This window comes from Cajanus cajan, chromosome 6 (genome assembly GCF_000230855.2).
Source record: "Cajanus cajan strain Asha chromosome 6, NIPB_CcT2T_4, whole genome shotgun sequence".
NCBI lineage: Eukaryota > Viridiplantae > Streptophyta > Magnoliopsida > Fabales > Fabaceae > Cajanus > Cajanus cajan.
Window position 1 is genome coordinate 53,633,382 of NC_138522.1, and position 12,939 is coordinate 53,646,320.

Here is a 12,939-nt window from a genome sequence, read left to right on the forward strand (position 1 = left end):
ATGTCTTTATCCTTCGGCCACTATTAATTTTGCATTAGGCTTCTAATCTATCCATATCCATGTTCCACACAAATTTTAGGATTTTTTACACTATTATAGTTACAACATGAAAATTATACTCCCGTACAAAAAAACACATAGGTGATAAAATAAGTGGATCAGGTTGCATGGAGGAATCCGCGAATGCATGGAGTAGCTTGTACCCAAAATAAGGAATGAATGAATTGTTTGCATGGTAAAACAAGTTCATTCCAATCCAAGTTGAGCAAACAAACAATACTCGTATCGATCCAAGGTAATCAAACTCGGAAGAAGAGAAGAGAAGAGAGGAGAGGAAAACAACAAGAGCAGGCTATCTTCCTCTCTCTTCCTATATCACCCATTCGATCTTCCTCCACGTAAACTTCATATCACCTAAAACTAATTAACCCTTCAATGAAGCTACTCGAAAAAGACTTCACCGTGAACCAAACCGGAAGTGCGAAGATCGTGGCGGAAGAACCCGACGACGTGTGGCTCCTCTACAACCTCATCCTCCCCGGCGACGTGGTCTCCGCCGACACCACCCGTAAAGTCCACCTCGAATCCTCCACCAAGCACGCCGTGTCACGTGTCAAACTCACCCTCCACCTCAAAGTCACGTGCCGCGACTTCCACAAAGACTCCTCCACCCTCCGCCTCCACGGCCGCAACCTCCACCAGAACCACCACGTCGCCGCCGGATCCTTCCACACCCTCACCCTTGAGCCCCACAAGCCCTTCCACCTCCGCAAAAAGCTCTGGGAAAACGACGCCGTCCAAGCCCTAAACGAAACCGCCCAAAAGTCAAACCCTAACAACTCTCCCCCCGACCTCGCCGTCGTCCTCTTCCACCAACACCACGCCGAGATCCACCTCGTCGGACACGGCGCCACCGCTCGCTGCTTCAAAATCGAACCGAGAAAAAAAACCGGACACGGTTCCGGTTCGACCGTGTTCTTCAGGCAAGTTTTCGCTGCGCTCGTGAAGCACGTGGATTTTAACGTTGTCAAGAGCGTGGTTTTATCGAGCGAGGAGTTTCGTAGGTTTGTGTCTTCCGAAGCGAAGAGGTTGAGGAACCGTTGGTTGGAGGAGAACAAAACGCGAATAGTTGTGGTTTCGGGGCACGAGGGTGATTTGGGGAAAGTGTTGGGTGACCCGGCGGTGACGGATTTGGTGAAAGACGTTAAAGTTGGCGCGTTTAGGGAGCTGTGGGAGATGGTTTGCAACGATTCGGGTCGCGCGTGTTATGGACAGGCGGAGGTGGAGCGTGCGCGTGAGGTTAGGGCCATTGAGACGCTATTGATTTGCGATGAGCTTTATAGGAACAACGAGGTTGGGACGAGGAAGAGGTACGAGGGTTTGGTGAAATCCGTGAAAGAGGGTGGCGGAAAGGCTTTGGTGTATTCTTCCATGCATGTTTCCGCGCCCCAACTCTCGCAGCTTACCGGTGTTGCTGCAATTCTCAGGTTTCCCTTGCCTGACCTTGAAGAAGATCCATGATGTCAATTAGTCAATCGGTGTTGATTTGTTTATCATTACTTTGAGGTTGATCATGAACAAGGTTGTGCCTGCATGTATACATATTAGTTTTAGTTAAGGATTTGTTTGTGGAGTTTGATTAATTTCGTCAAATGTACGTTGATTCATCTCCGGCTCAAGTCAGGGGGAGAAGTGAATTGTCGTTGTTACCTTTAATGATTTGGATTTGTGTGTATATATGTAATCATTTGTTCAGATTCTTGTTGACTTTGTGTGAGAAATTGATGCATGCATGGAGTTGGAAAAAAAAACTCTCAATAACTGTAAATATAATATGTTGGAACTTGGAAGCTAAGCATATACACAATTAACAGATAACTGACTTTCTTTTAACCATACCGCAGTGATTTTATTTCCTCAAGAATGCATTTTGGGATATTAATTACATGAATCACTTACAATGTTTTTCATGTAGCAAATTAACTAAAGTTATGTACATAATCATGAAAATAATATCAAAATAATGTGGTAATAAATATATATAACAGTTTTTTTTCCTATAAAAATAGGATATTAAAAATACTCGGTGACCAATCAATGGGACGGATCTACATATAGGCCGGGGGTACTTGCCCCCACTACCATCTTACACATACATAAATTTTTTATACAAAAAAGAATATATTTTAAAAAATAAAAGTTATATTCTAATAATATATATATATTTAAATTATCATATGTATAAAATATAAATTCGGTAGAACTGTTCATTTATTTAACATTTGTCAAACTTTTGAATGAGATTAGTTCTCATTTATGACAAAGTTATATTAATGCTCACAAATATAATGTAATATATTAAAAAAAATGATAAAAATAAAATTTATAGCATGGATGTTTATCTTTTTGTACTTTCTATTTATTATATATGTTGATAAAAAAATCAAAATAGTAAAAATTGTAAGATTGTATATATGTTGATTTAATACTCAAAGTTCAAACGACACCGGTATAACTTTTACTAAGTGTTACACCGCTCAATAACTTTATATTAAATGTGAATTTTATAAATCCAACCGTTAAATTGAAAGTTCATATCACTTTATATGTGTACGTCAAATTTTGTTAAAATTGAACAACAACTTGAAGGTAATCAAAATGTTCATATTTTAGTGTATTTTGAAATGAATATATTACGTCAATTTTGTTTTATAAAAATGAAGTATCAAATCATCTTGGATTAATATAAAATTTTGTATATATGATCTAAGATATATGAACTTTCAATCTAATGGTTGGATTTACAAAATTCACATATAATATAAAGTTATTGAGCAGTGTAACAATTAGTAAAAGTTATACCGGTGTTATTTGAACCCTCCTCTCTATGTGTGTGTGTGTGTATATATATATATATATATATATATATATATACTGGTATAACTTTTACTAAGTATTACACTACTAAATAACTTTATATTAAATGTGAATTTTGTAAATCCAACCGTTAGATTGAAAGTTCTTTACTCTTAGATCATATATACAAAATTTTATATTAATCCAAGATGATTTGATACTTCATTCTTATAAAACAAAATTGACATAATATATTCATTTCAAAATATACTAAAATATGAACACTTTGATTACCTTTAAGTTGTTGTTAAGTTTTAACAAAATTTAATATACACATCTAAAGTGATATGAACTTTCAATCTAACGGTTAGATTTACAAAATTCACATTTAATATAAAATTATTAAGGAGTGTAATACTTAGTAAAAGTTACAGTAGTGTAATTATAACCCCCCCCCCCCCTCTCTCTCTCTCTCTCTCTATATATATATATATATATATATATATATATATATATATATATGAGGGTTCAAATGATACCAGTATAATTTTTACTAACTATTACACCGCTCAATAATTTTATATTAAGTGTAAATTTTATAAATTCAATCGTTAAATTAAAAATTATTTATTCTTAGATTATTTATAATAAAAAAATTATAATAACCTAAAATAATTTGATATTTCATTCGTATAAAACAAAATTGAAATAATATATACATTTCTAAATATAATAAAATATGAACACTTTGATTATTTTCAAGTTATTGTTCAATTTTAATAAAATTTGATATAAACATATAAAGTTATAAATAACAGTTGAATTTATAAAATTCATATTTAATATAAAGTTATTGATAATGTAATACTTAGTAAAAATTATTACATTGATGTCATTTGAATTCTCCTCATATATATATATACACACACACACATATATATATATATATATATATATATATATATATATATGCTATTATTTTGAATGTTTAAATTATAAGAAATTATATTTATTATTGTTATCTCAATTTTATAATTAACCACTTTTATAAATTAGGAAAAAACATTACAATAAAAAATAGGTTTTAGAGACCGACTTTCAGTTTCTAAATTAATAAATTGTGTTAAAGACTGATTTTGATACGGATTTATGTATTAGATAAATCCATTTTAAAAGTCCAAATAAGAGATTGAGAAACCAATTTTTTTTAGACACATTTTTGAGAGAGTGACAACTGATATTAAAAAGAATATTTTCATAACTGTTTTTTTTAGTAACATTTTATAACTACTGATTTTGTACTGATTGTAAAACAATTGATTTAAAATCACATTATTTAGTGACCAATCTATAAAAATGGATTTTAAAGACAAATGTAACAAATCAATCTCAAATTATATTTAAATTATAAACTAAAAAATAATTTAGTTTTATTACATCTTATATTAAAATATTGATGTGAAAAGTACGTTAGTTGTAAATAACGGGAAAATTTAATTATTTATGAATATTAAATTGATGTTAAATTTTGTATTTTTAAAATAAAAATAAAAATATATATTTTAATAAAAATTAAAATTACATTAAAATAGATGAAGAATGCAATTTAACCCAAAATGTTGGCAATGACATTGGTGAGCACGTGCTCAATGATAACTAGAGGTCTATGGGTCTATATGACTTTGGTCCCTTCGCGAGTCAAGGAAGGCGGGCTCATCCATTGCCATTTGCCAGCTACTCATGATGACCCACACTTTTTTCTTTTTTCTTTTTTCCTTTCTTCGATTTAAACATGTCCCCCAACGTTAAACGGTTAAAGTGTTAAATAAGTTATTAACTCTTATTTAAATGTGAAATTACGAAAAGTACTTGTTTTTCACTATTCAATTATGGCATGAGAGATTCAGAGGACCACCATAAGGCATTTAATACTGGCATCAGAGGACCACGATAAGCCGTGGCACTGCTCGTTCAGTACCACACCCATTTGTACTCTGGCGGTTTCTTGATGCCACGGAGAACGGGATTCTTCTCACCCTCCCATCCACCTCTTCATACTTCAATGGATGAAAACAGCAAAAATGCACTTCTCAAACTGGGTCTTTGTGAGAGAAAAAAAAAAATTAAAAAAAAATTGAGATGCATGCAAATAAAAACAGTAAGCAGTCCAACGCATGAGGCAGTGGCAGAGGCACACAGGCTTGACTTCGCAGTCCTTTCTTGGGTACTGTTCCCGTTTTAAACTCAAAGAAACGTTTATTTATGAAGATAAAAAATTAATATTTATTACCTTTTCTATTTTGTTTATTTCAATCATGTAATTATCTAAGTGTAATATTTAATAAAAAAAGTTCTGTGCATGGACCCATCAATACTGTATTAAATTAGTGTTTCTTTCCACACGTCTCTTTCTATCTTTTCGGCTTTTCCAATCTTGGTAATTGGTATTGTTATGTTTCTCAGACAAATTGCAAATTTCAATCCGAGTTTGCAAGGTATCCATAATCAACTGAAATTATGGAAGCATCCAAACAAGTGGATACAATTACATTCTGTGATCAATCATATTTGGATTGGTAAATGAACATCAAATATAATTCTTTAACACCAATTCAATCTTTATAAAAATAAAATGGTATTTCCCGTATGCGATTTTAAACGACCTGATCCAACCCTTCAAACCAAACAAAGTTGCTCTGCCTCAACGATGAACCCAAAAAAAAAAAGTCTCTCACTCTGGAAGAAAAGTACACGTATAAGAGAAAATGAAATAAATACATCAACTTTTATAATAAAAAAAACTCAGTTGAATTATTTTTACATTCTTATCATTAAATTCCAAATTGAATAATAAGAATAAATATAGTATGTACAGATTGCATGTATGATAATTATATTTTTTTTTTACATTTTAACAAGTAATATTAATGATAATTTACAATAAGTTAAAATATACTTTTTTTTTCCTTATAGTACAAAGAAATTAAATCAAATAATGACAAGTGATTTTTTATTATATTAAATAATTTTCATTCAATATGTGTAGGGATGAGCATAGTCCATCCTTGCTAGTTAATCCGAAGTTGAAATTAATTTGTATGAACTTGAATTTTGAAATTGAATTCGATACTATTTAAGATAAATTTAGAATACATTTGGGCTGGTTTAATATATAATATTTTCTTAAAATATAGAGATTGTGTTGAATTTTTGTGTATTAATAATGAAGATTTATTTAGTTAATAGTATATAGTAAAAAAAAAGAAAGAAAAGAAAAACGTTCATTTAATTTATATAATAATATTATTTTGTAAGTTACTACGAAGCAAGTGTAACACTAACAGCATAGCTGGTCTCTTTCTCTGGGTAAAAGACTGAATGCAGGAAGAGGCTGGTGGTGGCGATTGAAGAAGGCAGAGCAAAATGCGGGGTTATGTTCCCGTGTTGCTGGCGTTAGCCACCGTGGTGGCGTGCGGCGGTTTGGCGGGGACTATTCTTCCTCTGGAACGAGCCATTCCTCTGAACCAAAGAGTGGAACTGGAGGCGCTCAGAGCTCGCGACAGAGCACGCCACGCTCGAATCTTGCAAGCCGTGCCTGCTGGCGTTATTGACTTCTCCGTCCAAGGAACCTCCGATCCTTACTCCGTTGGGTACGGGTAATTCTTTTTTTTTTTTTTTTTTCTTTCTAATTGCTTTTTTTTTTTTTAATCTTCCATTTTTGTTGCGCATTTGCTGCTTGCCCTAATTGCAAGAACAATAAAGAGAGAGAAAGAGGAATAGCCACAATAGGCAGAGTATTTATTTGTGATCATGATATGTCTTAAGATAATACTAACGACTGAGAAGCTAGAACTTAGAAGTAGCATATAGCATATAGTCATATACTCTTTGAGCTTGAGGTTAATCTTGAATTTCTTGTGCAGGTTGTATTTCACGAAAGTGAAGTTGGGATCTCCTGCAAAAGAGTTTAACGTTCAGATTGATACGGGAAGTGACATCTTGTGGCTAAATTGCATTACTTGCAGTAATTGCCCGCAATCTAGTGGGTTGGGGGTGAGAATTTGATGCTTTTACTTGTTGGCATTTAATTTAACATTTTTATTTTTATTTTTGTATTGAGAGTATGATGCTTTGGTGTTATGTTATGCACTCCACAGATTCAGCTCAATTTCTTTGACACAGCTGGCTCATCCACTGCTGCACTTGTTTCCTGTGAAGACCCGGTGTGTTCTTATGCGGCTCAACTTCAAACTGCAACAAGTGAATGCTCTTCTCAGGCTAATCAGTGCAGCTACACTTTTCAGTATGGGGATGGAAGTGGGACAACTGGTTATTATGTTTCTGATACAATGTATTTTGACATGATCCTGGGACAGAATTTGTTTTCTAACTCTTCACCTGGCATTGTCTTTGGGTGAGTCCTTATGCTTTCATGTAGTTGTGTGGGGTTGGGAACATATGAAGACCCGAGTTGGATCACCGGGTCAGAGAGGGGCCTAGTTTTTCTGGTGAAGGTTATATTCTGAGTTTCATTAGTCGAAAATCTTGTGATATTATAATATTGTAGATCAAACTAACAGTAATTGCACAAGTATTAAGGCAAATCTTGTCAGAAGATGATTTTTATTAATGGAGAAAAGGTAACATAGTATGGGCTGTTAATCTTGAGGTTGTTCACTATTTTACCTATTCTTTCTTTCTGTTGTGGTAGTTTGCTCATTTACTCTCTTGTTTATGTTAATATGGATATTTATTTTAAATGAACTCTTTTGGATGGTTGTTTTGGCAACAGGTGTAGCACCTATCAGTCTGGGGATTTGACCAAGACAGATAAAGCAGTTGATGGAATTTTTGGGTTTGGCCCCGGTGCTCTATCTGTTATATCACAATTGTCATCACGGGGAGTAACACCCAAAGTATTCTCTCATTGCTTAAAAGGAGAAGAAAATGGAGGAGGCGTACTAGTTTTTGGTGAAATTTTGGAGCCAAGTATTGTTTATAGTCCACTTGTCCCATCACAGTATGTTCTCTCTTCTGCTCACTCTTTCCGTGTTTTATTTTCTGTCAGTGGACTTATTTTTCCCTATCACGTTGATATGAAGGGAAAGTACAAGTTCCTCATTTCTGTTAGAAAATTACGAAACTAAGTATTTGCATTATTGTCTAAGATTAATTACTGATTATAAAATTATGAGATAATCACTCTGGAATTTAGTATAATAATATACCAGTTTACATGACAGCAAAACATAAAACCAGCACACTGCTAATTGACATCTTAAAAGTTCAAATTAACTACATAATCATCATTTTGTGCCCCTAGACCGGAAGCTTCTATTTTGTTTGTTGCAGTATGTCAATGTCAATGTCAATGTTGGAATGTTTATAAAACTGTCATCTTTCAACCTTCATTGCAATTTTTTGAAGGGCGACTTCTATTTCATTATATTTAGCCAAATATGTTGATTTTGGGTAGTACTCTTGTTATAAAAGCAAGTTTGAATATTTGAATTCATGCTGTTAGCAGATATCATGAAGGTCTCTGCCCTCGCCTTACCTGGACGGTTTCTTTTCATGTTTTTCTCTAGGACAGATTTACATTCCATATCCTTGGTAAATGAGCATAATTAGCCTGAACGTGGTAAACCATTTTTCAAATTTATTTTTTTGGGGTTTCAAACCCTGCCCTATGCACTGTTTATTCAGCAAAAAAATGTTGGTCTTTGTTATAATAAATTTCTTAAAATGAATATAAATGATAATATACAATGAATTTGTTTTAATTTAATGAAATAAGGTTTTGAATCGAATATAATAGGTGAATATAATAGTAAGAGATTTTGGTTCTAATAATGTTGTCATGCCATTATTCCTTGCTGTATCCTATATTTTGCTGCGTATTTGACTAATTCACTGATTAACTTTCAGGCCTCATTACAACTTAAATCTTCAGAGCATTGCTGTCAATGGACAACTTCTCTCAATTGATCCAAATGTATTTGCAACAGCCAACAATCGAGGAACTATAGTGGACTCTGGCACAACGTTGGCATACCTCGTTCAAGAAGCTTATGATCCTTTTGTCAGGGCTGTAAGTTTTCTTTCACTTGAAATTTTGTAAAATTACACTGTTGTGGCAAAGTTCTGTGATTTTGTTCTCGAAATGTGTTTCTTTTAGTACAGAAATTCTGCCACAACCCTCTACTACTTAATATAAAGGTTAAAATTTCCTTAATTATTAGAGAATTTTCAAGTAGGTCCTAAACTATTTTTTTAATTACGTCCTTGATCATGTAATTTTTTTAATAGAATTCCTAGAGTTTTTGAAACCACCATTAATTGTCATTTTCTAGCTGTTTCAAGCTGCTAGAAACTAACCCCATGGACCTAATTTTTAGTTTAGGAACCCAATTAAAAAAAAAGTAGTTTAGATACCTATTGAAAATTCCCAAATAGTTTAGGGATCAACCGAGTAATTTAACCTATAATAGATGGTAAATGTGAGTAACAGGAAAAGCCTTCTGTCTCAAGCGGAAGACCAGACTGGTAATTTGAGGTTGTCCTCTAATTTAAATGTCATAGTTAACCGAATGATCATTTCCCAATGATGGTTTAAGATCTATGTTATAAGTTAAGTCTTCTGTAAGTGACTATCTTCACACCCATTAATCTGTTTACACAATGTCTTGTTTGGAAAAAATTCATTGAGTAAAGTACCCATGATAACCAGTTGCTAACTTCATAAATACACAATATGAGAGTTTTTTCACACCCACAGAACCCTGTCTTTGTTTTTGCAAAAATGGGGGAGTCGCTGCAACTTTTCCACACACACTAAACTTTGAAAATGGAAATAATAACCATCTATCTATATGGACCAGAGAAACAAGGTTCAAGTCATAATCAAAGAGACTCGTTAATTTTTTGGCTACATCTTTGACTTCTGTTGCCATATTTTAGTGAAGAGTGAATACCCTCACCATCCAATGACAAAGTTATAAGGAGGCTTGTTACTTTATGCCATTTGTTGGCAGCCATCTCACTTGTGATTTCTGTGTCATCTGTTCACTGCTACATCATGTTGATTGTTGATGATTGCTTTTGACCAGTTAACTGTTGACTTTGACCATTTATCAGAGTTGACTCTGGACTAGAACCTTCCTTTGGTTTTATTAGCACATTTTGGACTTATTGCAATTTGTAGTCTCCATCAAGAGTTTTTTGGCTTCCCGTCACATTTTGGCCTTGAAATATCCATTTTAAGTGCATTTTGGACTTATTGTAGTTTGTAGTCTCCAGCAAAAACTTTTGGGCTTCCCATCACATTTTGGCCTCAATCTCCATTCCTAGTGCATTTTGGACTTGGTGCTGTTTGTAGTCTTTGGTAAGAGTTTTTGGGCTTCCCATCACATTTTGGATGCAAAATCTCCAAGTGCATTTTCTCAAAGTTTGATCGAAATTTGCCTGATATTTTTCTTAGGTTGAATAATTTGATAGACAACTAGATTTTAAGTGAGGGTTCCTCTATTACAGGGGGGAACCGAGCTGTGTAAATACTCCACTGAGCATCCCATACTATACTACTCGATGCAGGACTGGGGCACCCCATAATACCCAAGTCTCTTTCATGGCACAGCCCTAAGCCCTTGAAGGCACAGACATCTTGGCGGCTGGCACTCTACTATGCTTTACTCAACCTTTCTAGTTAGCCCCTCCATAGATACTTCTTTCCAAGTCAGCCAACATTCAGCTCTAATACCACTTGATAAGTACCCAAACGCTTGGGGAACTCTCCCTTAAAAGCTAGCTGTCAAGGGAAGAGTACCAAGCCAGTAAGTACTCAACCGAGCATCCTGTACTACTTGATGCAAGACTAAGTGCCCCATAGTACATTAATACCCAAGTCCCTATCACTCTTCTATTTTCTTTTTAGCTTCTTTAGTTACTTAAGAGTTTTTGTTACCAAGATATAGTATTCACCTGAGAAGTCCAAATAAAATGATAACACCAAATCTTGACTCCATGATACATGGGGATATATGAATATGTGATTAAATGCAAAGACTACTTCACTGTAGTTGTGTTATTAAATAGTATTTGAACTGCAATGTGAACCTATATCCTGATGTTTCACTATGCATTGGACACTGAGCCATGAAAATTTCTTGTCACCGTCCTCTCCCCTCCCCCGCCCCCAGCACCACAAAGAATGTGTTGCAGAGAAGCAAACAAATTTTTACTTGGGCTTATTTGTCTTGTATTTTAAATTTTTAAGAAATGATATATCGTGCACTGATATTGAATATGTGAATGAATGTGCAGATAACCGATGCTGTGTTACAGTTTTCGAAACCCATAACATCAAAAGGCAACCCGTGCTATCTGGTATCAAACAGGTTATTTCACTTTAAACTCAATTTTGTAAAGATCTTTAAATTTTTTTCCATCAGAGAAAGTTTTAGTCCTATTACAACAGGATCTGATTTGAATTTATGCTTATTCAGCGTAGGTGATATATTTCCTCAAGTCAGTTTAAACTTTATGGGTGGAGCATCTATGGTTTTAAATCCAGAACATTACCTCATGCATTATGGTTTCCTTGTAAGTATGTCTGTTAGTAGTTCGGTCACATTCTTGCTTCTTTTTTTGTTTCCGTAGTAGGAGTTATTCTTTTGAATTGCATGTCACCGATGATAATAGTCTGATGCCCCGCTACCTTAATTTCACAGGATGGTGCTGCAATGTGGTGCATTGGCTTCCAAAAAGTAGAGGAGGGATTCTCAATTTTAGGAGGTTAGAAGCTGGAAAATTATTTAAACAGAATACATTGTGCAAAGAGTTTGAAGAATAAAACACTTTCTCAAGTTTGATTATGAAATGGGCTCTTTAGTAAATAGCAAAGAAAATCTTCAATGGTTAATATGTCTTGTCTTCTATGGTAGTAAATAATATAGTCATTTCATTTAAGAAATTCTTCATTTTGGTGAGCTGTACATGGGATTGGCAAAACTGAAAACGCCGGATAAGGTGCTACAAAGAACCTTAATAACAGTTTATTTTAATGAAACATTCAAATAGGATTTTAAAATATGATTAGTAAAGGGATAGATTCTGTTGATGTCATATCATCGTTCAAATTAGTTTTCATTAGACATTTAATTTTGCAATTTCGTATTTATTTTGTGTCAATTATGCATCAAATTTATCAGGTCAGCAAGTGAAGTAGTCCCGTATTGAGTTTATGAAGTAAGTTGTTTTGTTCTTTTGCAGATCTTGTCCTAAAAGATAAGATATTTGTATATGACTTGGAAAATCAACGAATTGGATGGGCAAATTATGATTGTAAGCTCACCAAAGAAACTCTATCTTCTTCCAGCATATATGGTCTTCTTTACTTTGTCATAATCTTGAATTGGTGCTCAGGTTCCTTGTCTGTTAACGTCACTGTGGCTACGAGCAAGAGCAAGGATGCATACATCAACAATTCAGGGCAGATGAATGTGAGCTGCTCCCACATAGGCACTTTCTCCAAGTTGCTAGCTGTAGGCATTGCTGTTTTCCTTGTGCACATAATAGTTTTCATGGGGTCCTAATTTCTGTAAACCACATCCAAGAATCAAAGCTCTCATTCTTTGAAACTTACTAGGGTTGGCCGAAGTTTTATTTATTATCGGCATTCCCTTATGTTGAAACGGGTGGTGGTCTGCTCTGTATTTAATCTCATTGGTATCTTTCCATGTTAATGAGAGGATCTCATTGTAAAGGGGAACTGCCATATTTGTATATCTCTGGAAATTGTACTATTTATAAACTGATCTGACTACATCAAACAGTTTACTTGTGATTTTCATATTCGTGTAATTGTGTTCATTTTGTCACCAATGTAGATGATTTTTTTTTGTTATATACACAAACAATTATTTGTTACCTTAGATACACAAATTATCTAACTTCAATAAAGTATTTTTACAAGTTTACGAAAGACTGAAGTTCTTCTATTTATTTCCCCAAAGGAAAAAGTAAGGTAAGTTGGGAATATCGCAAATGTTTTCAATACAACCTAAATCTAAGAACGTTATAGTA

General features: G+C 34.0%; 1 protein-coding gene and 1 pseudogene across 2 annotated transcripts; both read left to right on the forward strand.

Annotated features, from left to right (window-relative positions):
- Positions 1–222: 222 nt before the first annotated feature.
- On the forward strand, positions 223–1,755 carry LOC109797920 (protein PELOTA 1 pseudogene; annotated as a pseudogene).
- Positions 1,756–6,173: 4,418 nt separating this feature from the next.
- LOC109797610 (aspartic proteinase 36) lies at positions 6,174–12,710 on the forward strand. Of its 2 annotated transcripts, none has more exons than XM_020357706.2 (10): positions 6,174–6,512; positions 6,780–6,909; positions 7,014–7,270; positions 7,649–7,876; positions 8,785–8,947; positions 11,179–11,252; positions 11,361–11,457; positions 11,586–11,649; positions 12,127–12,198; positions 12,280–12,710. In XM_020357706.2, exons 1-10 carry the CDS (start codon positions 6,280–6,282, stop codon positions 12,447–12,449), a joined length of 1,488 nt encoding a protein of 495 aa, XP_020213295.1. In that variant the 5' UTR covers positions 6,174–6,279; the 3' UTR covers positions 12,450–12,710. The 2 variants fall into 2 exon arrangements, with proteins under 2 accessions (XP_020213295.1, XP_020213296.1); XM_020357707.2 differs by having other exon boundaries at positions 6,174–6,506.
- The last annotated feature ends 229 nt before the right edge of the window (positions 12,711–12,939 follow it).

What these genes read in the sequence shown, in the direction of transcription:
- LOC109797610 (XM_020357706.2), top strand. Translation starts at nt 6,280, where the DNA reads ATGCGGGGTTATGTTCCCGTGTTGCTGGCGTTAGCCACCGTGGTGGCG. An exon ending in TCACCTGGCATTGTCTTTGG is followed by an intron (nt 7,271 to 7,648) that starts GTGAGTCCTTAT and finishes TTTTGGCAACAG; the next exon opens with GTGTAGCACCTATCAGTCTG. An exon ending in AGTCCACTTGTCCCATCACA is followed by an intron (nt 7,877 to 8,784) that starts GTATGTTCTCTC and finishes ATTAACTTTCAG; the next exon opens with GCCTCATTACAACTTAAATC.